Source organism: Porites lutea, chromosome 12, assembly GCF_958299795.1.
Source record: "Porites lutea chromosome 12, jaPorLute2.1, whole genome shotgun sequence".
Lineage (NCBI taxonomy): Eukaryota > Metazoa > Cnidaria > Anthozoa > Scleractinia > Poritidae > Porites > Porites lutea.
In genome coordinates, this window is record NC_133212.1 from 3,088,041 (window position 1) to 3,113,938 (window position 25,898).

The following is a 25,898-nucleotide window of genomic DNA, read 5'->3' on the forward strand; positions in this document are numbered from 1 at the left end:
GGGATTTATACCCAATATTACTATAAATCATGCTATTACCTATACTTATTTTTTCATCCCGCAGTTCAAAATATATGAAATCCATAATACTCATTATTTTATGTACAGATTTTGTTGCAAGAAGTAAACAATTCTGTACTTTCTGGAACAACTTGTCGCAACCTGCAACAGCCTGATTTGTTGCATTAAGACATTTGTGGATGGTAAAACGTACATCGCTATTCACTCGCTTTGCAGCAATGTCGCAAAAGCGGCACGTTTTTCGTTGCGCATTTCACCGTATCTTTACGCCCTAGGAAAGGGCTTAAGTTACTAGCATGTGACCACCAGGAGGTGATTATTATTATTATTAAATTATATTAATGATAATGATAGAAGAAAGGAGAAAAAAAGAATCGGGAAAACAGAGGCCGGACATCTTAGGCTATACAAGTTGAAAGAGAACACAACAGAAAGGCAGGCGGAAGGGCAAAGCGTAACACCACTTGTAAAGGATGGTCAACTAATGAAAGCTTTTTTGCTAACGCAAGTATTTTTGACAAAAGTCTTAACATTGGGTCTAACCAAGAAGTTTTCAGGAATGAGTTTATAGCACATACTTTCTTTTTCAAACCATTGTCATTTACTGGTATAACTAAGATGCTTTCCGGCCTTAATATTTTACAAAATGGGTGGTTATACCCAATTTCTTCATAGGATGTTATAATGTTATACACACCTTGTTGAGATCCACTTTGATTTTTTGTTTGTGCATCTTTAAAACGGACAGAAGAAAACCCTCCAAAAGAAGGCATTATATAGTCTAAGTTAATCAAAGTAATTTTTGAAATCATTCTCACTAGAATAACAAGTGGCGTTGCCTAGTAAGTTAAATTTTTTTAATGTATTACAGTAAGTTTATACAGTACTACAGGAGTATATCATTTTATATTGGTTACAAAATAAAGAACACAAGGAGGGTAATTCTTGTCTAAACAAACTGGCAGAAGTAAAAATAGAGTGTGTTAGAGTGGTTTTCGTTTGAGTGTCGTAAAACCAAAACCAAAGTAATTACTCTGGCCAATCACATAGAACACAGACAATACATTGAACCAATCAAAACTCGACGTAATTACATGTGGCTGACGCAAAGCGCGGGAAAATGCATGCGAGCGCGTCACAATTGGCTTTGGTTTCACTTCTGATTGGATGAAAAGGTGGCGCGAATCTTTTAAGCCAATCGCATCGTGTAGAAAGTGCAAAACCAATTACTTTTCGACACTCGAATGAAAACCGCTCTAAACAAGGTCAACAATAGTCCTCCCTAAAGTTCTATTAATGCTACCTCCCCCAAGCCTGTTCCAGGCGTTCACATAGTTGAGACAGCACAAAGAAACTGAATGGACAGGAAACTCAGTGAGGGGGTAGCAGTGATTTTTTTTACCTCTGCGTCCTGCGTACCTGACACACAAAAATTCCCACACACGCAAAATAATTTGTGGTATGCGTCCAACAGGACGCAAAGATCAATTGATCGATCAGAAGATATTTTTGTAGAATATCCTGTTTGTGTGATTTCTGTGGCTGTTCTTGTGACTGTCATTTAACAACTCATATTTCTTTTAGTCTTTGTTGTGCTTGACAATAGAAGGAGCATATTTTTATTTCTGTAAACTGTAATACAGAGTGTTGGAGTCTGTCTACAGAAGAGAACCCAGGGACTTGTTTTAAACTGGGACTCAATGGCTCTGGACAGGGACTCATGATTTTTCACAAGATGAGTCCCTGAGGACTCAACGTACCTATTTGTAACAAAATCACTGGGGTAGTGGCCCTTCATTTTGCACCACTTTGTACTATCTGAACGACTGGAACAGCCTTGCCCCTCTGCAATAATACCAACTAACTCTCCAGAAATCCAGTGGTTTTCCTGGTTCAAAAAAGGTTCATTATTGGTAAGTTTCTCTGGTGACAAGTGCAATACACCACCTAGTTGACAGAGAGGCACAAGCTACTTAAAGAAAATACTTAAAGTGAGAACTTGGGTAAGGCCCCAGATTTCCTCAATGAAGGGGCAAACCCTTATAAACCATATCCCACCCCAGCTGTGCTGTTAGATCCCTTGGATCTAATCAGTTGTTGCGTCCACTTAATTTTTTCTTCTACATTAAATTTCCTGTAGAACTAAAATTAACCTAATTCTGCTGCCAGAGTTTAATAATTAAAATGTATTTACAGTTTATTGCTTTAAAACAGAAAACCCTCTTGAAGTAAATAATTTAAAGGATGAGTATCTATCACAAGCAGATATTACTTGTTCAGTTGGCAAGAAGTTGAAGAGGGATGGTACTGATGCTATAGCTGAATTTTGTTGTCTGAATGCTTGACTTCTTCATACAGTCAAACCTCGATAATACGGACCCTTACAGGGCTATAGAAAGTGTCCGTATTAACAGGGTGTTTGTATTAACAGGTTGAATTTAGACAAAATGTAAGAGTTTCTTTCTCCAGGGGCAAAGAAAACTGTCCATAATAATGAGGTGTCCATATTAAGCGGGTGTCTGCAAAGTGGGGCCTGACTGTAGTATAATTTTGGGTTGTTTTACTTAGAGGTAGATAGAGTTTGGTTGCAGTATTTGAATAAAAAAGTGGCATAGTCCTAATCTTGAAACCTCCATGAAGCACCTCAATCTAATCCTTTGTATGAAATATCCCCTTTAGATTCCCTTTCATAGCACAATGTACATGTATGTACTGTAGAACTTTGTCTTAAAGTGGAAATTTATTGTGAGCCTTCTTGTTTAGCCTCAATGATCTGAGATTCTATCACGATCCAAATAATCTGTAAAAGAAATAGCACACTTTTAACATTCCTTACGAGACAAGAGAAAGAAAGGGAAGATGAAAAAGAGGATGAATAAACCTTACCTGAAAATTTTAACTACGTAAAAATATTATAAAAACAACAATATTTGAACTGGAACGTTTGGTTTCATTTGCCATTTCATGGTGACAAAATATCTAATGATGCTTAAATGACAAAAGGAGAAAACTGTATAAGATCAAAGTGACTTGATCCCCTTTTGTGAATGCACTCATTAAACTTCCTCAAAGGATTGCATGCACTAATTTAAACTTTCTGTACTTACATAACCATGCATATTATCATAATTAGATTCCAAATGCCAATAAAAATCCTGAAATAGCGGAGATTTAAGAGGAATTCTCTGAACTTTTCAGCTAAAAAAAAAGGAAAAACGAAAGTAAGAAATCAGTAAACCAAAAACAGAAGTAACACAATCATGTCTACCACTGAAGATACAGCCTACAATTTTCAATTACAATTCATGAACACATGGGATGATGTTTACCTAATGAAGGTTCATCATTTTCATCACCAAATGAGTCTGTAGGATTCCTCTTTTTACTTCAAAAATAGGACAAAATAAAAAAATTAGCACATGTGATGAATTTATAAGACTGTTGGGTAGGTCAGACAAGAAAAACCCCAGAGTATCTGTATTGGTGGGGAATCTTGTTGTCATCTGATCCTACATGCTTGAATAACAACTTCAAATAAGCACCCCCTCTACCCTCATCACTAATAAATCCTCTTGTGAGCCCCCCCACTGTCCCTCCATGGAGAGAATCTGGATCTTGGCTGACTGCAGCAGCATTTTCAGCATCATTAGGCATAATGTAGTACCACCCCTGCAGCCATGTAACAATATTGGTACCCAGTGATTTTAAGTAGTACACAACACTCTACATTGACAATGTGAAAGCAAAGAAAAAATGTCATGGAGTTTGATATTAATATATTGCCACCCCACACTGCCCCTTCCTGAAACTTGTGCTAAATTTGTTTACCTGTAAAGTAGGAGAGAGGAATTTTTTTGCTTTTCAGGATTTTTTCTAGCACTGCCCTCTTGAAAATCTAAATTCTTATGCACTTTCTTATGACATTACAGAAAGAGACATATCACGCGTTAAGTAATACTCACAGTTTGAAGTTTAATACTGCACAGGCATTAATTAGCAGTGTACTGAAAAGGAAATATAAAAATGGTAATAGGATTGAGTGGAATCCAATTTAGTCTGTAATCATATGAGTGATCAACAAAGGCATGCTGGTACTGTCCTATTGTGTGAGTTGATAGAGTTGTTTTAATTTTTATGCCATAAGATAAGGCAAGAGTTTGATGAAAAATGGAGATCCGAATGGGAGGGGGAGGGGGTGGGGGCTAACAAATATATGGAATTCTGGGGTTATGTGGGGAGTTAGCCCATTTTGGAAATTCCGAAGGCAAGGGGAGTTTAAATTATGGAAGCCATCTGTACATGGTATGTTATGGATATTTTCTACATTAATCGCCCATTACAACCCTCCAAGTTGCGACCATTTTAGTCGCCATGGCGCCTAAAATTTTGGAACTGGCGACTTGATTTGGAGAATAGTTGCCAAGCTGGCGGCTGTGAAGAATAGGTTCGTGTTGTGGCATATAGAAACAGAAATGGTAATCACTTCTACTGAAATATGAAGAACATTTATTCTAGCTGATTTGAATTAAATTACTTTTTTACTTTTCCGTTGAAAAACACTCTATATAATAAACTGAAAACTTAAAAAAGTCCCAGAGCTAAGCGTTTTGAAAAGGAACATCAATGAAACTTGACTTGCATTCGTTCGCCTAATCGCCTTCAGTCTGTTGCCTTGCACGTGACATTTTAACTTTTGACACGTGACAAATGGCACGCAATCGAAGCGCCTTGCTTGTCGACAGTGACGATTTCTTCGATATCTTAGGAATGCTTGTCTAGCCAAGCTCGGTGGTTTTTTAACTGGACTACATATTATAAATATTTTTGAATCAATACTGAAACAATCTAATAACATGAAGAGCGATAGCTAAATTGGTGCAAATTCAACACAGAACATTATGTGATAACCGTAACATGTGAACCGTGCTGCAATTTGAATCGCGGTTTTGTAAACAAAAGCGATAATTGTAAGCGAAACTAAACATCGCAAAACTGACAGCTTATGGTTGTTGCAAAAAATGTTTTTTTTTAAACACCTGTAGTGATGATAAAGGAAAAAGAAAATTTATTATTTCGTAAGCGGCATTTTTGTTTGGGTTCCTTTCAATTGATTGGGAAAATCATTTTTTCCCAGTACAACTCGTTGCAAAATATTTTCACGTGCACGACATTATCTCTATAAAGCAACGATTTGATTAAGAAAACTTGTCGATCTTCCTATACTCTCCTGCCTTTGTCAGGCTTTCGCAATGTCTAGCGATATTAAAAACGCCCTTTTAAATCTCCAAAAATATTTGTTAGTTGGGGAAACAAGTTCATCATCAACAAAAGTCGCAAAAGATATGCGAAGCGAATATCAGAAAAAAAAAAAAAAAGGTCGCCTATCAAGTTGCGACTGGGAAATTTTGAACACATTAACAGAGGATGAGTTAAGTTCTGCTCTCATATACCAACTGGGGATTATACAGAATGATTGAATGCCCTAAAGACAACTGGAAATGGTAATTGTCTTTACAATTTCATTTCAGTATTGATTCAAGGAGATGAATCTGCAAACCTTATTCTCAGACTATCAGTAACTAATGCCTTGCACAATAAACGAGTAATTTATAGACAGTGCTGCATTTTAAGTTAAACTTGCTAACTGCTTTTGTTAAGGACAATTTTGATATATTAATTTATTAATATAATTTGGCGCCTAAAAATTTCCCCTGGCAACTAAACCCAAAGAGCTGATCGCCAAATGGCCACTGAACAAAAATTTTAACTTTGAGGGTTGCATTACACTGTCATACTGGTGCTAAAATCATGACAGTTGATAGCCAATCAGATTTGAGAATGCTGTTATAGTTACATGATTAATAAATAAATAAACTGCACCCCACCAAAGGTTCAAGTACTCTACTGTTGAATGCTTTATAAGCAGACATCCTTGAGACTTTAAAAAGTGTCTGCCATTGGGAAAGGTTAAATGTGCCTATCTGTGGGAATTTGACGGCGAATTTGTCAGGTGATTGTCACTGGGTTGAATCAAAGAACCTACAAAAAGTGATCTAACCTATGAAGTAGAGTTAGTTGTTAAGTCTATTTATTATATAAACACCAATGAAATACCAAGTGAGCTTTCGCACGAAAACTTGATAACTTCATATGTGAAAATAACATGTTATCTTCACATGTGAAAATATCACCATTGCTATGGCTTCATAATAAATGGCACCTTTCAGACCAAAAAACTTTTTAAGTAAGATGGTTTGGCATTTTATTAGTGTTTATATAATAAACAGAATATAACATGGTCGCTTGGAGATACCAAATTTCTCTTCAAGAGAAATTTCGTATCTCCGCGTGGCCATGTAATATCCTCTATGTATGTGAGTTAACAGACATGCCATAACTTCAGTTTTCTTGCAGTATCAGTTGGTTGGTTAATTCTATGTCTGATGATTTTTTGAGTTTATCAAAATGTGCATTAAGGGGCATGAAAAATACCAGATGTTTCGAGGGTGCTCCCTCTTCCTCAGTGGTTTAAAGCATTTAATTTTATGTCCCTTCAGGTACCCTGACAAGTGCATTGAAGGTGATGGATTAAACATTCTAAGGAGCTATTTACATGATACTGGAATGACTTTCATTCCAGAATGAGTTCATTCCATCTCCATATATTTCTTTGTATCTGTTCACATGATACCAGGACAAAATTTTGTTCCTGTACCAGTCATTCCAGAATGAGTTCATTCCGGTTTTCATTCTGATTGAAATCCTTGTGCTGGTACAAAATGTCATTCTGGTATCATATAAACTGAAAACAAACTTTGTCGCAAATTGTGTAGGGCGAGGGCGAGAGGTGCATGAGCATCTGATCTGGTGCGAAAACCACACAATCCAGAATGCCTTAGGTTGAGCTGTTTGATTTTATCATGTGAATGCAGCATGAACTTCACTCTGGAATGAAACTTGTTCAGGAATCAGTCATTCCGGTATCATATAAACAGCTCCAAAGAGTAAGGCCTTCTTTGGGGGAAAGGGAGTATGTATATTCCTATGATTAGTTTCAAAAGCTGTCATTACGTATGATACAGAACAGGAGCAGATCTATACAGGTTCCCGCTGTTTTAGGAAAATGGGTCAGATTTTCCAAGTTCAAATCTAGCCAATATCCAGTCTTTATGACTCAGAAACCAAAATCCAAAAGATTTCCTGGCGAGGCACATCCCCGAACCCCAAGGAACCTTGCACTTTCACAGCTCGTTTAAGAAATCGGTCAGTATATTTTATCCTTGATCCGCCTGCATAAGCTAATAAAGTTCCTGTTGGTTTATTTGCACCTATCTTCCTTGCCGCCGTAGTTTCAACCCATCTCTGAATTTGAATGAATCATTTATGCGGGATACCCGTGTACAAACTCGATCTCGTTGCGATATTTTCGCGTTTCTTTTACACTTTCTATTCATTACACAAAGCTGTTAAAACGTACACCCATAAGCTTTCTACGTGTCATATTCTATCAAACACTGCCATTCAATTTTAACGTGATTCTAGCATGACTAAACGCGACGCAAAATTGAAATACGAAAAACTGCTCGCAAACAAGGTATACATACCCCGCTACCAGAATGTCCGAAATAAAAGCCATAATAAATGAAATTTCCTTGCGTTTGAATACAAAACAAAAACAGTGTTCACTTATCAGTTGTTCACAAGTTCAAGATAGCTGGCGTGGTTACATAGAAGATAGAGCGGCCAGGATGCTAAGCCACTTGTCCCCAATCTTCGTTGGCCACGGTAAAGTGGTTCGTTTCCCACGGGGAAAAATCCTGCAACTTTGGTTGGTTCTATTTATTCATCTTTGTTTTCATCTTTGTCGTATTGTCGGTTCTTCATCCTTCATGATTGAATTAATCCAAGAGCACAACATCACTTCACAACTGCTTACAGTTAGCCTGTATAACCACACGCGCCAAAAATCTTGTACCAGAATAACGGGCCACTTGCACTAAGAGGTCACGTGACCAATGCTTCCTTTAAACAATGAGTTGGAATCTAGCTGATGCCAAAAATTGACAGAGCACATAAAAATTATCTTAAACCGGAAATTTAAAAGGAAACGCAATAAGGGAGATATTTTATGGCGCTTTGAATTTTCAACCAAGTACTATGATTTGACAAGAGAGAATGAGCTCTTGGATTTGTATTGGCCGCAATGTTGGAGGGCATACTCTTGCCCTCCAACATGGCGGCCAAAACTACTTTTTCCTTATATCTTGTTATACGTTTGATAGTTACGCTCAAATGTGCGGTAAAAGTTACCAGATCATCTTTTCAACATTTTCCTAGAAGTTTAAGTGCAAAATTTTTGTTCAGAAATAGGTAATTCATAATTTTAAATATTACATTTTGGTCACGTAACCAGCTACTAACTTAGTCATTTATTCTTAAGAAAGTGGTGCGGGTTTGAAAAACCAAATCACTATTATTTTGTTTAAGATATGACACACTAATCGTTTTTCGAAGGCAAAATCATATAACTTTCATTTTCGTAAAAAACGATGTCACATGACCTCTTAGAAAGTGCAAATGGCCTATTAAACATTAGTAAAATCCAGCTAGTGGTCTATTATCAATGCTGCGTTCTGATTGGTTGAGCTACTACTAGGCTATATGTTATAGCCCACTAGTAGCGAAAAGCGCGGGCTTTTTAGCGGCAAAAAAGGATTAAAGTCTAGCTTTAACTAGCCTCCCCGCAGACGCCCTTTGGGGTTCGTTCGTCACGCATTCATTTCAACCCCAAAGGACGTCTGCGGGGAGGCTAAGCTTTAACTAGCTAAAATTGTTTTATTCTCGATATTTTTGACCAACTAGTTGGATTTTACTAAAACAATTATTCCTCTCGTCCTCATGGCCTCCGAGTCACTAGCCCATTTGGCCTTCGGCCTCATGGGCTATTGACTCAGAGCCCATTTAATTTGTGCTCGAGGAATAATCGTTAAAAATCCCATTCTTTTCTACTTTTTTCAAGGGCTATAGATATAATTAGTTATCTGTACTAACACCAAGGACTGGGATCCTGAGCAAAAAAAATGTCAAATTTCACAAAATTTGTGAAAACACAGGTAAAATTCTGAAAATTTCATGTGTAAGGTGTCGTGTTATGAAATTTGATTTTTTTTCCTCGGGCTCTCGTAACAAATTTTCTTTGGTGTTATTACAGATAACTAATTACATCTATAGCCCCTAAAAAATGTAGAAAGAAATGCGATATGGCTTAACCCATTCGCCCCTGAACCGCCCGTAACCGCCCGTGGGGATCCACGTCCTTTCTACCCTTTGTGACGTCATCAGTTTTAACGGTCAAGGACAACTTTGTCCGCGAACTTGTGCAGAGTGAAGAGATCTTTCAAACCATACCAGAATGAGCACAATTCAGTCCAGCACACCAGAGAAAGAAGCAAAAAACCATGTGACATTGACCTGAAAATCTCCATGAAAATCTAGCTTGTTCCATTGCTCACTTACCTTTCCTTTCACCTTATCCTAAGATCCTAAAAGCTTTCCTAGAAACTCTTCCCACCAAAACGAAGCCTACCTAAATGCCCAGCAAGAGAGAAAAAAATGAGGCAAGAAAAGCGAAAAAAGAGGGGAGGAGAGAAAGCGAAAAGTAAAACTCAGGACTGCTGTGCCACTTTTAAACGAAAAAAAAAATCTTGAAATTTTGCTTTCTGCGCATGCCCGAACTTCGCAAGCTGATATTTTGCATCTGGATCAGAAGGCCGTGAAGTGTACGACCTGTAAACAGGTTTGTGGTAAGTTCTAGCTCTTTATAGCAGGACAGTGGCCAGAAAACCACTCGAGTATCTTCAAAACGCGTTTTTCGGCAAAATCTCCAGGAGCGAATGGGTTAAATATTCTGGTAAATATTCTTTCGTCCACTAAAAAATAAAATTACTCAATTTCCTAATGCGTTCCGTCTTTTTAGAAAAAATCCATCAACGTTGTTGCTGTTCTTACTGTTGTCGCTGTTGACATGTTGTCAATGTTGTCACTGCTGTCACCATTGTCACTGTTGCACCGTTGTCACTGTTGTCACCGTTGTCACTGTTGTCACCATTGTCACTGTTGTCACCGTTGTCACTATTTTCACTGTTACACCGTTGTCGCTGTTGTCACTGTTGCACCGTTGTCACGGTTGTCACCGTTTTCACTGTTGTCACCGTTGTCACTGTTGTCACCGTTGTCACTGTTGCGCGGTTGTCACTGTTGTCACTGTTGCACTGTTGTCACTGTTGCACCGTTGTCACTGTTGTCACCATTGTCATTGTTGTCACTGTTGTCACTGTTGCACCGTTGTCACTGTTGTCACCATTGTCATTGTTGTCACTGTTGTCACTGTTGTCACTATTTTCACTGTTGTCAGTGTTGTCACTGTTGTCACTGTTGTCACCGTTGTCTATGTTGTCACCGTTGTCACTGCCCGTACGAAACGAGCAGAATGGCTTCAAGAAGCGCTAGAAAAGAGCTGTAAAAGCGCTGGGCTGCAGCAGGCGCAAATTTTGGCTGCAGTGGAAAGCCCTTTGACAGCGATAAACAGCGCTTCTGCAGCGGTGCAGAAAACTCCCGAATCACGATCTGCTCTGCAAAGTGGCTTCGAAAAGACAAAGAATGTTGTTACCGGTAATGCCCTACCACTCGTTAGTACAAAAAAAAGAAATGCAGGCTCCAATAATACAATAATCATGATACATGGTGGAGGAGTTGACAAGGCCTTAGTAGCAGAGTAAAAACCACTAGAAAGTCAAAATGCAACTTATACTTTATTAGTATCCACGTGTACACGTTACAAAAGCATGTGACATAGAACAAATCTGCAGCAGTCTCGCTTTGTAAAAATTTAGCAATCACGGTCACTCATCTGAATGTAAGAACATCCATTAACATGCAGACATTGAAAATTATCTTTTTTAAAAATAAAGAGAATAACAGCGATTGTTCTACACAAAGTTTACACGGACAGCAGCCAAATGATATTTTGATTCGTTGCAACGGGCTAAGCTGGATTTTGCTCACCTTGATCCCTCCACGATCTTCTACACTTTTTTCATGAAAGAAATCAACTCTTTTATACTTTGGTCGTCGTTAAATTTTACAATGAACCAAGGAACGAACATTATTACGAGCGTATAAGAATCTTGTAAGTGCGAACCCCATCTGAGATTCTTGTATCTGTGTTGCTTCCTCTGGTTCGATTCGTCGATACTTAGCGTAGAAGTCACTGTTCAGTGCGTTGTTTGCAAATACATTTGAGCTGTTCTATCCAAAAACTTCAACAGAACTTCCATCTCGAAACAGAACTAGATGCAAAAAAACTTAGAATGTTTGCGCCTTTCATTCAACGGTCGCAAATGTTTGTCTAGAGATGAAATGGGATCTCATGCAAAAGGACCGACCAATTAGATTACGGCCTAGAATGTCTCCAGGGAATTAGCGATAACATTCCCACACTCGCCGATCACGGAATGAAATTTATTGAAATCTTTATTTCGAAAGCATAGAATTTGGAGGTTTATTCAATAAGTGATCTTCTTTGCGCACAAGCTTACTCACATTTCTTAGAGGTACAGTCAAAGTTTTTGCGTTATAAAAGCCGTAATCTGCGCCAAGGCTTTATCTGGCGATTTATGTTATTCAGGCGCTCAAGAAAGTCAGATCGACCACAGTTGAATTGTAGCGTTACTGCAGCTACTTCGCAGCGTTTGAAAGTCGGCAACTGCGCTGCAAAACCGCTACCGAGAACTTCAAAGAGCCTTCAAAGGCTACACAGCACTTTTGCATCCCGCTGCAACTTGAATGAAGCTGCTATTAGGCCTCTAAAAGGCTACTGAACAGCTGTAATATAGCTGTACAACTATGTTAAAGCGATTTTGTGGCGCTGTACAGCGCTGCAAGTTTCGTACAGGTGTTGTCACTGCTGTCACCATTGTCAACGTTCTCACTGTTGTCACAGTTGTCACTGTTGTCACAGTTGTCACTGTTGTCACTGGTGTCACCATTGTCACCGTTGTGACTGTTGTCACGGGTGTGACTATTGTCACTGTTGTCACTGTTGTCACCGTTGTCACCGTTGTCACTGTTGTCACTCTTGACACCGTTGTCACAGTTATTACTGTTGTCACTGTTGTCACTGGTGTCACCGTTGTCACCGTTGTCACTGTTGTCACCGTTGTCACCGTTGTCACTGTTGTCACTGTTGTCACTGTTGTCACCGTTGTCACCGTTGTCACTTTTGTCACTATTGTCACCGTTGTCACCCTTGTCACCCTTGTCACTGTTGTCACTGTTGTAACCGTTGTCACTGTTGTCACCGTTGTCATCGTTGTCACGGTTCTCACGGTTCCCACTGTTGTCACCGTTGTCACTGTTGTCACTGTTGCCACCGTTGTCACCATTGTCACTGTTGTCACCGTTGTCACTGTAGTCACTCTTGTCACTGTTGTCACCGTTGTCACCGATGTCACCGTTGTCACAATTGTCACTGTTGTCACTGTTGTCACCCTTGTCACCGTTGTCACCCTTGTCACCGTTGTCACTGTTGTCACTGTTGTAACCGTTGTCACTGTTGTCACCGTTGTCACCGTTCTCACGGTTCCCACTGTTGTCACCGTTGTCACTGTTGTCACTGTTGTCACTGTTGCCACCGTTGTCACCATTGTCACTGTTGTCAATGTTGTCACTGTAGTCACTCTTGTCACTGTTGTCACCGTTGTCACCATTGTCAGTGTTGTCACTGTTGTCACCCTTGTCACCGTTGTCACCGTTGCCACCGTTGTCACCGTTGTCACCGTTGTCACTGTTGTCACTGTTGTCAGCGATGTCACCATATTCACCATTGTCACTATTGCCATCGTTGTCACAGTTGTCACCGTTGTCACTGTTGTCACCATTGTCACCGTTGTCACTGTTGTTACTATTGTCACCGTTGTCACCGTTGTCACCGTTGTCACTGTTGTCACCGTTGTCACTGTTGTCACTGCTGTCACTGTTGTCACCGATATCACTGTTGTCACCGTTGTCACAATGGTCACTGTTGTCACCGTTGTCATTCTTGACACTGTTGTCACGATTGTCACCGTTGTGACTGTTGTCACTGGTGTGACTCTTGTCACTGTTGTCACTGTTGTCACCGTTGTCACCGTTGTCACTATTGTCACTCGTGTGAATGTTGTCACCGTTGTCACTGTTGTTACTGTTATCACCGTTATCAATGTTGTCAACGTTGTCACTGTTGTCACCATTGTCACGGTTGTCAGTGTTGTCACCGTTCTCACCGTTGTCACTGTTGTCACCGTTGTCACTGTTGTCACCGTTGTCAACGTTGTCACTGTTGTCACTGGTGTGACTGTTGTCACCGTTGTCACTGTTGTTACTGTTGTCACCGTCGTCACTGTTGTCACCGTTGTCACTGTTGTCACCATTGTCACTGTTGTCACTGTTGTCACCGTTGTCACCGTTGTCACTGTTGTCACTGTTGGCACTGTTTTCACCGTTGTCACTGTTGTCACCGTTGTCACAGTTGTCACTGCTTTCACTGTTGTCATTGTTGTCACCGTTGTCACTGTTGTCACCGTTGTCACCGTTGTCAGCGTTCACACCGTTGTCACCATTGTCACTGTTGTCACTGGTGTGACTGTTGTCACCGTTGTCACTGTTGTTACTGTTGTCACCGTTGTCACTGTTGTCACCGTTGTCACTGTTGTCACCATCGTCACTGTTGTCACTGTTGTCACAGTTGTCACCGTTGTCACTGTTGTCACTGTTGTCACTGTTTTCACCGTTGTCACTGTTGTCACCGTTGTCACAGTTGTCACCGTTGTCACCGTTGTCACCGTTGTCACTGTTGTCACTGTTGTCACCGTTGTCACCTTTGTCACCGTTGTCACTGTTGTCACTGTTGTCACCGTTGTCACTGTTGTCACTGTTGTCACTGTTGTCACCGATATCACTGTTGTCACTGTTGTCACCGATATCACTGTTGTCACCGTTGTCACAATGGTCACTGTTGTCACCGTTCTCACTGTTGTGACCGTTGTCCAGTGGTCACCGTTGACACCATTGTCACCGTTGTCACAATTGTCACCGTTGTTACTTTTGTCACCGTTGTCACCGTTGTCAAAGTTGTCACTGTTGTCACTGTTGTCACTATTGTCACCATTATCACTGTTGTCACTGTTGTAACCGTTGTCACTCGGTGTTGTCACAGCTGTTTTTACCGTTGTCACTGTTGTCATTTTTGTGACTGGTTGTCACTGTTGTTAGCGTTGTCACTGTTGTCACTGTTGTCACCGTTGTCACCGTTGTCACCATTGCCACCGTTGTCACCGTTGTTACTGTTGTCACTGTTGTCAGCGTTGTCACCATGTTCACCATTGTCACTATTGCCACTGTTGTCACAGTTGTCACCGTTGTCACTGTTGTCACCATTGTCACCGTTGTCACTGTTGTTACTGTTGTCACCGTTGTCACCGTTGTCACCGTTTTCACCGTTGTCACCGTTGTCACTGTTGTCACTGTTGTCACTGTTGTCACTGTTGTCACTGTTGTCACCGATATCCCTGTTGTCAACGTTGTCACAATGGTCACTGTTGTCACCGTTGTCAATCTTGACACTGTTGTCACCATTGTCACCGTTTTGACTGTTGTCACTGGTGTGACTGTTGTCACTGTTGTCACTGTTGTCACCGTTGTCACCGTTGTCACTGTTGTCACCGTTGTCACTGTTGTTACGGTTGTCACCATTGTCACTGTTGTCACCATTGTCACTATTGTCAGTGTTGTCACCGTTGTCACCGTTGTCACTGTTGTCACTGTAGTCACCGTTGTCACTGTTTTCACCGTTGTCACCGTTGTCACTGGTGTGACTGTTGTCACCGTTGTCACTGTTGTTACTGTTGTCAACATTGCCACTGTTGTCACCATTGTCACTGTTGTCACTGTTGTCACCGTTGTCACCGTTGTCACTGTTGTCACTGTTGGCACTGTTTTCACCATTGTCACTGTTGTCACCGTTGTCAGAGTTGTCACTGTTGTCATGGTTGTCACCGTTTTCACTGTTGTCACTGTTAACAGCGATGTCACCATGTTTACCATTGTCACTATTGTCACCGTTGTCACTGTTGTCACCGTTGTCACTCTTGTCATCATTGTCACCGTTGTCACTGTTGTTACTGTTGTCACCTTTGTCACTCTTGTCACCGTTGTCACCGTTGCCACCGTTGTCACTGTTGTCACCGTTGTCACCGTTGTCACTGTTGTCACTGTTGTCACTGTTGTCACCGATATCACTGTTGTCACCGTTGTCACAATGGTCAGTGTTGTCACCGTTGTCACTGTTGTCACTGTTGTCACAGCTATTGTCACCATTGTCACTATTGCCACCGTTGTCACAGTTGTCACCGTTGTCACCCTTGTCACCATTGTCACCTTGTCACTGTTGTTACTGTTGTCACCGTTGTCACTGTTGTCACCGTTGTCACCGTTGTCACCGTTGTCACCGTTGTCACCATTGTCACCGTTGTCACTGTTGTCACTGTTGTCACTGTTGTCACCCATATCACTGTTGTCACCGTTGTCACAATGGTCACTGTTGTCACCGTTGTCGCCGTTGTCACTGTTGTCACTGGTGTGACTCTTGTCACCGTTGTCACTGTTGTTACTGTTGTCACTGTTGTCACCGTTGTCACCGTTGTCACTGTTGTCACTGTTGTCACAGTTTTCACCGTTTTCAGTGTTGTCACCGTTGTCACCGTTGTCACTGTTGTCACTGTTGTCACCGTTGTCACCGTTGTCACTGTTGTCACCGTTGTCAGCGTTGTCACTGTTGTCACTGTTGTCACAGCTATTGTCACCATTGTCACTATTGCCACCGTTGTCACAGTTGTCACCGTTGTCACTCTTGTTACCATTGTCACCGTTGTCACTGTTGTTACTGTTGTCACCGTTGTCGCTGTTGTCACTGTTTTTACTGGTGTGACTGTTGTCACCGTTGTCACCGTTGTCACTGTTGTCACCGTTCTCACTGTTGTCACCATTGTAACTGTTGTCACTGTTGTCACCGTTGTCACTATTGTCACTGTTGTCTATGTTGTCACCGTTGTCACTGTTATCACCGTTGTTACCATTGTCACTGTTGTCACTGGTGTGACTGTTGTCACCGTTGTCACTGTTGTTACTGTTGTCACCGTTGTCACTGTTGTCACCGTTGTCACTGTTGTCACTATTGTCACTGTTGTCACCGTTGTCACCGTGGTCACTGTTGTCACTGTTGTCACTGTTTTCACCGTTGTCACTGTTGTCACCGTTGTCACTGTTGTCACCGTTGTCAGCGATGTCACCGTTGTCACCGTTGTCACCGTTGTCACTGTTGTCACAGCTATTGTCACCATTCTCACTATTGCCACCGTTGTCATAGTGGTCACCGTTGTCACTCTTGTCACCATTGTCACCGTTGTCACTGTTGTTACTGTTGTCACTGTTGTCACCGTTGTCCCTGTTTTTACTGGTTTGACTGTTGTCACTGTTATCACTGTTGTTACTGTTTTCACCGTTGTCACTGTTGTCACCGTTCTCACTGTTGTCACCATTGTCACTGTTGTCACTGTTGTCACCGTTGTCACCGTTGTCACCGTTGTTACTGTTGTCACTGTTGTCAGCGTTGTCACCATGTTCACCATTGTCACTATTGCCACCGTTGTCACAGTTGTCACCGTTGTCACTATTGTCACCATTGTCACCGTTGTCACTGTTGTTACTGTTGTTACCGTTGTCACCGTTGTCACCGTTGTCACCGTTGTCACTGTTGTCACCGTTGTCACTGTTGTCACTGTTGTCACTGTTGTCACCGATATCCCTGTTGTCAACGTTGTCAAAATGGTCACTGTTGACACCGTTGTCAATCTTGACACTGTTGTCACCATTGTCACCGTTTTGACTGTTGTCACTGGTGTGACTGTTGTCACTGTTGTCACTGTTGTCACCGTTGTCACCGTTGTCACTGTTGTCACCGTTGTCACTGTTGTTACGGTTGTCACCATTGTCACTGTTGTCACCATTGTCACTGTTGTCAGTGTTGTCATCGTTGTCACCATTGTCACTGTTGTCATTGTAGTCACCGTTGTCACTGTTTTCACCGTTGTCACCGTTGTCACTGGTGTGACTGTTGTCACCGTTGTCACTGTTGTTACTGTTGTCAACATTGTCACTGTTGTCACCATTGTCACTGTTGTCACTGTTGTCACCGTTGTCACCGTTTTCACTGTTGTCACTGCTGGCACTGTTTTCACCGTTGTCACTGTTGTCACCGTTGTCAGAGTTGTCACTGTTGTCATGGTTGTCACCGTTTTCACTGTTGTCACTGTTGTCAGCGATGTCACCATGTTTACCATTGTCACTATTTTCACCGTTGTCACTGTTGTCACCGTTGTCACTCTTGTCACCGTTGTCACCGTTGACACCGTTGTCACTGTTGTCACCGTTGTCACCATTGTCAATGTTGTCACTGTTGTCACTGTTGTCACCGATATCACTGTTGTCACCGTTGTCACAATGGTCAGTGTTGTCAGCGTTGTCACCGTTGGCACTGTTGTCACCGTTGTCGCCGTTGTCACTGTTGTCACTGGTGTGACTGTTGTAACCGTTGTCACTGTTGTTACTGTTGTCACCATTGTCACTGTTGTCACTGTTGTCACTGTTGTCACCATTGTCACTGTTGTCACTGTTGTCACCGTTGTCTCCGTTGTCACTGTTGTCTTTGTTGTCACCGTTGTCACTGTTATCAGCGTTGTCACCGTTGTCACTGTTTTTACTAGTGTGACTGTTCTCACCGTTGTCACTGTTGTTACTGTTGTCACCGTTGTCACTGTTGTGACCGTTGTCACCTTTGTCACCATTGTCACTGTTGTGCTGTTGTCACTGTTGTCACCGTTGTCACCGTTGTCACTGTTGTCACTGTTGTCGCAGTTTTCACCGTTTTCAGTGTTGTGACCGTTGTCACCGTTGTCACTGTTGTCACTGTTGTCACCGTTGTCACGGTTGTCACTGTTGTCACCGTTGTCAGCGTTGTCACTGTTGTCACTGTTGTCACAGCTATTGTCACCATTGTCACTATTGCCACCGTTGTCACAGTTGTCACCGTTGTCACTCTTGTTACCATTGTCACCGTTGTCACTGTTGTTACTGTTGTTACCGTTGTCACTCGGTGTTGTCACAGCTGTTTTTACCGTTGTCACTGTTGTCATTTTTGTGACTGGTTGTCACTGTTGTTAGCGTTGTCACTGTTGTCACTGTTGTCACCGTTGTCACCGTTGTCACCATTGCCACCGTTGTCACCGTTGTTACTGTTGTCACTGTTGTCAGCGTTGTCACCATGTTCACCATTGTCACTATTGCCACCGTTGTCACAGTTGTCACCGTTGTCACTGTTGTCACCATTGTCACCGTTGTCACTGTTGTTACTGTTGTCACCGTTGTCACCGTTGTCACCGTTTTCACCGTTGTCACCGTTGTCACTGTTGTCACTGTTGTCACTGTTGTCACTGTTGTCACCGATATCCCTGTTGTCAACGTTGTCACAATGGTCACTGTTGTCACCGTTGTCAATCTTGACACTGTTGTCACCATTGTCACCGTTTTGACTGTTGTCACTGGTGTGACTGTTGTCACTGTTGTCACTGTTGTCACCGTTGTCACCGTTGTCACTGTTGTCACCGTTGTCACTGTTGTTACGGTTGTCACCATTGTCACTGTTGTCACCATTGTCACTATTGTCAGTGTTGTCACCGTTGTCACTGTTGTCACTGTAGTCACCGTTGTCACTGTTTTCACCGTTGTCACCGTTGTCACTGGTGTGACTGTTGTCACCGTTGTCACTGTTGTTACTGTTGTCAACATTGTCACTGTTGTCACCATTGTCACTGTTGTCACTGTTGTCACCGTTGTCACCGTTGTCACTGTTGTCACTGTTGGCACTGTTTTCACCGTTGTCACTGTTGTCACCGTTGTCAGAGTTGTCACTGTTGTCATGGTTGTCACCGTTTTCACTGTTGTCACTGTTAACAGCGAGGTCACCATGTTTACCATTGTCACTATTGTCACCGTTGTCACTGTTGTCACCGTTGTCACTCTTGTCACCATTGTCACCGTTGTCACTGTTGTTACTGTTGTCACTTTTGTCACTCTTGTCACCGTTGTCACCGTTGCCACCGTTGTCACTGTTGTCACCGTTGTCACAGTTGTCACTGTTGTCACTGTTGTCACTGTTGTCACCGATATCACTGTTGTCACCGTTGTCACAATGGTCAGTGTTGTCACCGTTGCCACTGTTGTCACCGTTGTCGCCGTTGTCACTGTTGTCACTGGTGTGACTGTTGTCACCGTTGTCACTGTTGTTACTGTTGTCACCATTGTCACTGTTGTCACTGTTGTCACTGTTATCACCATTGTCACTGTTGTCACTGTTGTCACCGTTGTCTCCGTTGTCACTGTTGTCTATGTTGTCACCGTTGTCACTGTTATCAGCGTTGTCACCGTTGTCACTGTTTTCACTAGTGTGACTGTTCTCACCGTCGTCACTGTTGTTACTGTTGTCACCGTTGTCACTGTTGTCACCGTTGTCACCTTTGTCACCATTGTCACTGTTGTCCTGTTGTCACTGTTGTCACCGTTGTCACCGTTGTCACTGTTGTCACTGTTGTCACAGTTTTCACCGTTTTCAGTGTTGTCACCGTTGTCACCGTTGTCACTGTTGTCACTGTTGTCACCGTTGTCACCGTTGTCACTGTTGTCACCGTTGTCAGCGTTGTCACTGTTGTCACTGTTGTCACAGCTATTGTCACCATTGTCACTATTGCCACCGTTGTCACAGTTGTCACCGTTGTCACTCTTGTTACCATTGTCACCGTTGTCACTGTTGTTACTGTTGTCACCGTTGTCGCCGTTGTCACTGTTTTTACTGGTGTGACTGTTGTCACCGTTGTCACCGTTGTCACTGTTGTCACCGTTCTCACTGTTGTCACCATTGTAACTGTTGTCACTGTTGTCACCGTTGTCACTATTGTCACTGTTGTCTATGTTGTCACCGTTGTCACTGTTATCACCGTTGCTACCATTGTCACTGTTGTCACTGGTGTGACTGTTGTCACCGTTGTCACTGTTGTTACTGTTGTCACCGTTGTCACTGTTGTCACCGTTGTCACTGTTGTCACTATTGTCACTGTTGTCACCGTTGTCACCGTGGTCACTGTTGTCACTGTTGTCACTGTTTTCACCGTTGTCACTGTTGTCACTATTGTCACTGTTGTCACCGTTGTCACCGTGGTCACTGTTGTCACTGTTGTCACTGTTTTCACCGTTGTCACTGTTGTCACCGTTGTCACTGTTGTCACCGTTGTCACCGTTGTCACTGTTTTCACCGTTGTCACCGTTGTCAACGTTGTCACCGTTGTCACCCTTGTCACTGTTGTCACTGTTGTCACTGTTGTCACAGCTATTGTCACCATTGTCACTATTGCCACCGTATTCACAGTTGTCACCGTTGTCACTCTTGTCACCATTGTCACCGTTGTCACTGTTGTTACTGTTGTCACCGTTGTCACTGTTGTCACCGTTGTCACCGTTGTCACCGTTGTCACTGTTGTCACCGTTGTCACCCGTGTCACTGTTGTCACTGTTCTCACTGTTGTCACCGATATCACTGTTGTCACCGTTGTCACAATGGTCACTGTTGTCACCGTTGTCGCCGTTGTCACTGTTGTCACTGGTGTGACTCTTGTCACCGTTGTCACTGTTGTTACTGTTGTTACTGTTGTCACCATTGTCACCGTTATCACTGTTGTTACTGTTGTAACCGTTGTCACTTTTGTCACCGTTGTCACCGTTGTCACCGTTGTCACTGTTGTCACCGTTGTCACAGTTGTCACTGTGGTCACTGTTGTCACTGTTGTCACCGATATCACTGTTGTCAACCGTTGTCACAATGGTCACTGTTGACATCGTTGTCACTGTTGTCACTGTTGTCACTGTTGTCATTGTTGTCACCGTTGTCACCGTTGTCACTGTTGTCACCGTTGTCAGCGATGTCACCGTTGTCACCGTTGTCACCGTTGTCACTGTTGTCACAGCTATTGTCACCATTCTCACTATTGCCACCGTTGTCATAGTGGTCACCGTTGTCACTCTTGTCACCATTGTCACCGTTGTCACTGTTGTTACTGTTGTCACTGTTGTCACCGTTGTCCCTGTTTTTACTGGTTTGACTGTTGTCACCGTTGTCACTGTTGTTACTGTTTTCACCGTTGTCACTGTTGTCACCGTTCTCACTGTTGTCACCATTGTCAGTGTTGTCACTGTTGTCACCGTTGTCAAAGTTGTCACCGTTGTTACTGTTGTCACTGTTGTTAGCGTTGTCACCATGTTCACCATTGTCACTATTGCCACCGTTGTCACAGTTGTCACCGTTGTCACTATTGTCACCATTGTCACCGTTGTCACTGTTGTTACTGTTGTCACCGTTGTCACCGTTGTCACCGTTGTCACCGTTGTCACTGTTTTCACCGTTATCACTGTTGTCACTGTTGTCACTGTTGTCACCGATATCCCTGTTGTCAACGTTGTCAAAATGGTCACTGTTGTCACCGTTGTCAATCTTGACACTGTTGTCACCATTGTCACCGTTTTGACTGTTGTCACTGGTGTGACTGTTGTCACTGTTGTCACTGTTGTCACCGTTGTCACCGTTGTCACTGTTGTCACCGTTGTCACTGTTGTTACGGTTGTCACCATTGTCACTGTTGTCACCATTGTCACTGTTGTCAGTGTTGTCATCGTTGTCACCGTTGTCACTGTTGTCACTGTAGTCACCGTTGTCACTGTTTTCACCGTTGCCACCGTTGTCACTGGTGTGACTGTTGTCACCGTTGTCACTGTTGTTACTGTTGTCAACATTGTCACTGTTGTCACCATTGTCACTGTTGTCACTGTTGTCACCGTTGTCACCGTTTTCACTGTTGTCACTGCCGGCACTGTTTTCACCGTTGTCACTGTTGTCACCGTTGTCAGAGTTGTCACTGTTGTCATGGTTGTCACCGTTTTCACTGTTGTCACTGTTGTCAGCGATGTCACCATGTTTACCATTGTCACTATTATCACCGTTGTCACTGTTGTCACCGTTGTCACTCTTGTCACCGTTGTCACCGTTGACACCGTTGTCACTGTTGTCACCGTTGTCACCGTTGTCAATGTTGTCACTGTTGTCACTGTTGTCACCGATATCACTGTTGTCACCGTTGTCACAATGGTCAGTGTTGTCACCGTTGTCACCGTTGCCACTGTTGTCACCGTTGTCGCCGTTGTCACTGTTGTCACTGGTGTGACTGTTGTCACCGTTGTCACTGTTGTTACTGTTGTCACCATTGTCACTGTTGTCACTGTTGTCACTGTTGTCACCATTGTCACTGTTGTCACTGTTGTCACCGTTGTCTCCGTTGTCACTGTTGTCTTTGTTGTCACCGTTGTCACTGTTATCAGCGTTGTCACCGTTGTCACTGTTTTTACTAGTGTGACTGTTCTCACCGTTGTCACTGTTGTTACTGTTGTCACCGTTGTCACTGTTGTCACCGTTGTCACCTTTGTCACCATTGTCACTGTTGTCCTGTTGTCACTGTTGTCACCGTTGTCACCGTTGTCACTGTTGTCACTGTTGTCACAGTTTTAACCGTTTTCAGTGTTGTCACCGTTGTCACCGTTGTCACTGTTGTCACTGTTGTCACCGTTGTCACGGTTGTCACTGTTGTCACCGTTGTCAGCGTTGTCACTGTTGTCACTGTTGTCAAAGCTATTGTCACCATTGTCACTATTGCCACCGTTGTCACAGTTGTCACCGTTGTCACTCTTGTTACCATTGTCACCGTTGTCACTGTTGTTACTGTTGTTACCGTTGTCGCCGTTGTCACTGTTTTTACTGGTGTGACTGTTGTCACTGTTGTCACCGTTGTCACTGTTTTCACCGTTCTCACTGTTGTCACCATTGTAACTGTTGTCACTGTTGTCACCGTTGTCACTATTCTCACTGTTGTCTATGTTGTCACCGTTGTCACTGTTATCACTGTTGTTACCATTGTCACTGTTGTCACTGGTGTGACTGTTGTCACCGTTGTCACTGTTGTTACTGTTGTCACCGTTGTCACTGTTGTCACCGTTGTCACTGTTGTCACCATTGTCACTGTTGTCACCGTTGTCACCGTGGTCACTGTTGTCACTGTTGTCACTGTTTTCACCGTTGTCACTGTTGTCACCGTTGTCACTGTTGTCACCGTTGTCACCGTTGTCACCGTTGTCACCGTTGTCACCGTTGTCAACGTTGTCACCGTTGTCACCGTTGTCACTGTTGTCACTGTTGTCACAGCTATTGTCACCATTGTCACTATTGCCACCGTTGTCACAGTTGTCACCGTTGTCACTCTTGTCACCATTGTCACCTTGTCACTGTTGTTACTGTTGTCACCGTTGTCACTGTTGTCACCGTTGTCACCGTTGTCACCGTTGTCACCGTTGTCACTGTTGTCACCGTTGTCACCGTTGTCACTGTTGTCACTGTTGTCACTGTTGTCACCGATATCACTGTTGTCACCGTTGTCACAATGGTCACTGTTGTCACCGTTGTCGCCGTTGTCACTGTTGTCACTGGTGTGACTCTTGTCACCGTTGTCACTGTTGTTACTGTTGTCACTGTTGTCACCATTGTCACCGTTGTCACTGTTGTTACTGTTGTCACCGTTGTCACTGTTGTCACCGTTGTCACCATTGTCACCGTTGTCACTGTTGTCACCGTTGTCACAGTTGTCACTGTTGTCACTGTTGTCACTGTTGTCACCGATATCACTGTTGTCACCGTTGTCACAATGGTCACTGTTGTCATCGTTGTCACTGTTGTCACTGTTGTCACTGTTGTCACCGTTGTCACCGTTGTCACCGTTGTCACTGTTGTCACTGTTGTCAGCGATGTCACCGTTGTCACCGTTGTCACCGTTGTCACTGTTGTCACAGCTATTGTCACCATTGTCACTATTGCCACCGTTGTCATAGTGGTCACCGCTGTCACTCTTGTCACCATTTTCACCGTTGTCACTGTTGTTACTGTTGTCACCGTTGTCACCGTTGTCCCTGTTTTTACTGGTTTGACTTTTGTCACCGTTGTCACTGTTGTTACTGTTTTCACCGTTGTCACTGTTGTCACCGTTCTCACTGTTGTCACCATTGTCACTGTTGTCACTGTTGTCATCGTTGTCACCATTGTCACTGTTGTCTATGTTGTCACCGTTGTCACTGTTATCACCGTTGTCGCCGTTGTCACCGTTGTCACTGTTGTCACTGGTGTGACTGTTGTCACCGTTGTCACTGTTGTTACTGTTGTCACCGTTGTCACCGTTGTCACTGTTGTCACCGTTGTCACTGTTGTCACCGTTGTCACTGTTGTCACCATTGTCACTGTTGTCACTGTTGTTATTGTTGTCAAAGTTGTCACTGTTGTCTGTGTTGTCACCGTTGTCACTGTTGTCACTGTTGTCATTGTTTTCACCATTGTCACTGTTGTCGCCGTTGTCACTGTTGTCACTGTTGTCACTGTTGTCACCGTTGTCACTGTTGTCACCTTTGTCACCGTTGTCAGCGTTGTCACTGTTGTCACTTTTGTCACTGTTGTCACTGTTGTCACAGCTATTGTCACCGTTGTCACTGTTGTCACCGTTGTCACTGTTGTCACTGTTGTCACCGTTGTCACCGTTCTCACTGTTGTCACCGTTTTCACCGGTTTCACCGTTGTCACTGTTGTCACTGTTGTCACCGTTGTCACTGTTGTCACTGTTGTCACCGTTGTCCAGTGGTCACCGTTGTCACCATATTCACCGTTGTCACAGTTGTCACCGTTATCACTGTTGTCACCGTTGTCACCGTTGTCACTGTTGTCACTGTTTTCACCGTTGTTACTGTTGTCACTGTTTTCACCGTTGTCACTGTTGTCACTGTTTTTACTGTTGTCCAGTGGTGAACGTTGTTACCATTTTCACGGTTGTCACAGTTGTGACCGTTGTCACTTTTGACACCGTTGTCAGCGTTGTCAAAGTTGTCACTGTTGTCATCATTGTCACTGTTGTCACTGTTGTCACCGTTGTCACTGTTGTCACAGCTTTTTTTACCGTTTTCACTGCTGTCGCCGTTGTCACTGTTGTCACCTTTGTCGCCATTGTCACTGTTGTCACTGTTGTCACCGTTGTCACCGTTGTCACCGTTGCCACCGGTGTCACCGTTGTCACTGCTGTCAGCGTTGTCACCATGTTCACCATTGTCACTATTGCCACCGTTGTCACAGTTCTCACCGTTGTCACTGTTGTCACCATTGTCACCGTTGTCACCGTTGTCAGCGTTGTCACTGTTGTCACTGTTGTCACCGTTGTCACTGGTGTGACTGTTGTCACCGTTGTCACAGTTGTCACTGTTGTCACCGTTGTCACCATTGTCACCGTTGTCACTGTTGTTACTGTTGTCACCGTTGTCACCGTTGTCACCGTTGTCACCGTTGTCACGGTTGTCACTGTTGTCACCGTTGTCACTGTTGTCACTGTTGTCACTGTTGTCACCGATATCACTGTTGTCACCTTTGTCACAATGGTCACTTTTGTCACCGTTGTCAATCTTGACACTGTTCTCACCATTGTCACCGTTGTCACATTTGTCACCGTTGTCACTTTTGTCACCGTTGTCACCGTTGTCAAAGTTTTCACTGCTGTCACTGTTGTCACCATTGTCACTGTTGTCACTGTTGTCACCGTTCTCAC

At 43.1% G+C, this 25,898-nt stretch overlaps 1 protein-coding gene across 1 annotated transcript in view; it reads right to left on the reverse strand.

Annotated features, from left to right (window-relative positions):
* Positions 1–529: 529 nt before the first annotated feature.
* The window catches only part of LOC140921415 (small integral membrane protein 7-like), a 55,387-nt gene continuing 30,018 nt past the window's right edge, over positions 530–25,898 (reverse strand). Inside the window, exons 2-6 of the mRNA XM_073371411.1 lie at positions 7,626–7,702; positions 3,984–4,025; positions 3,351–3,406; positions 3,129–3,219; positions 530–2,821 (exon numbers count right to left, since the gene is read on the reverse strand). Coding sequence (XP_073227512.1) covers positions 2,806–2,821; positions 3,129–3,219; positions 3,351–3,406; positions 3,984–4,025; positions 7,626–7,657 — 237 coding nt within the window. The 5' untranslated portion in view covers positions 7,658–7,702 and the 3' untranslated portion in view covers positions 530–2,805. The remainder of the gene's footprint in view (positions 2,822–3,128; positions 3,220–3,350; positions 3,407–3,983; positions 4,026–7,625; positions 7,703–25,898) is intronic.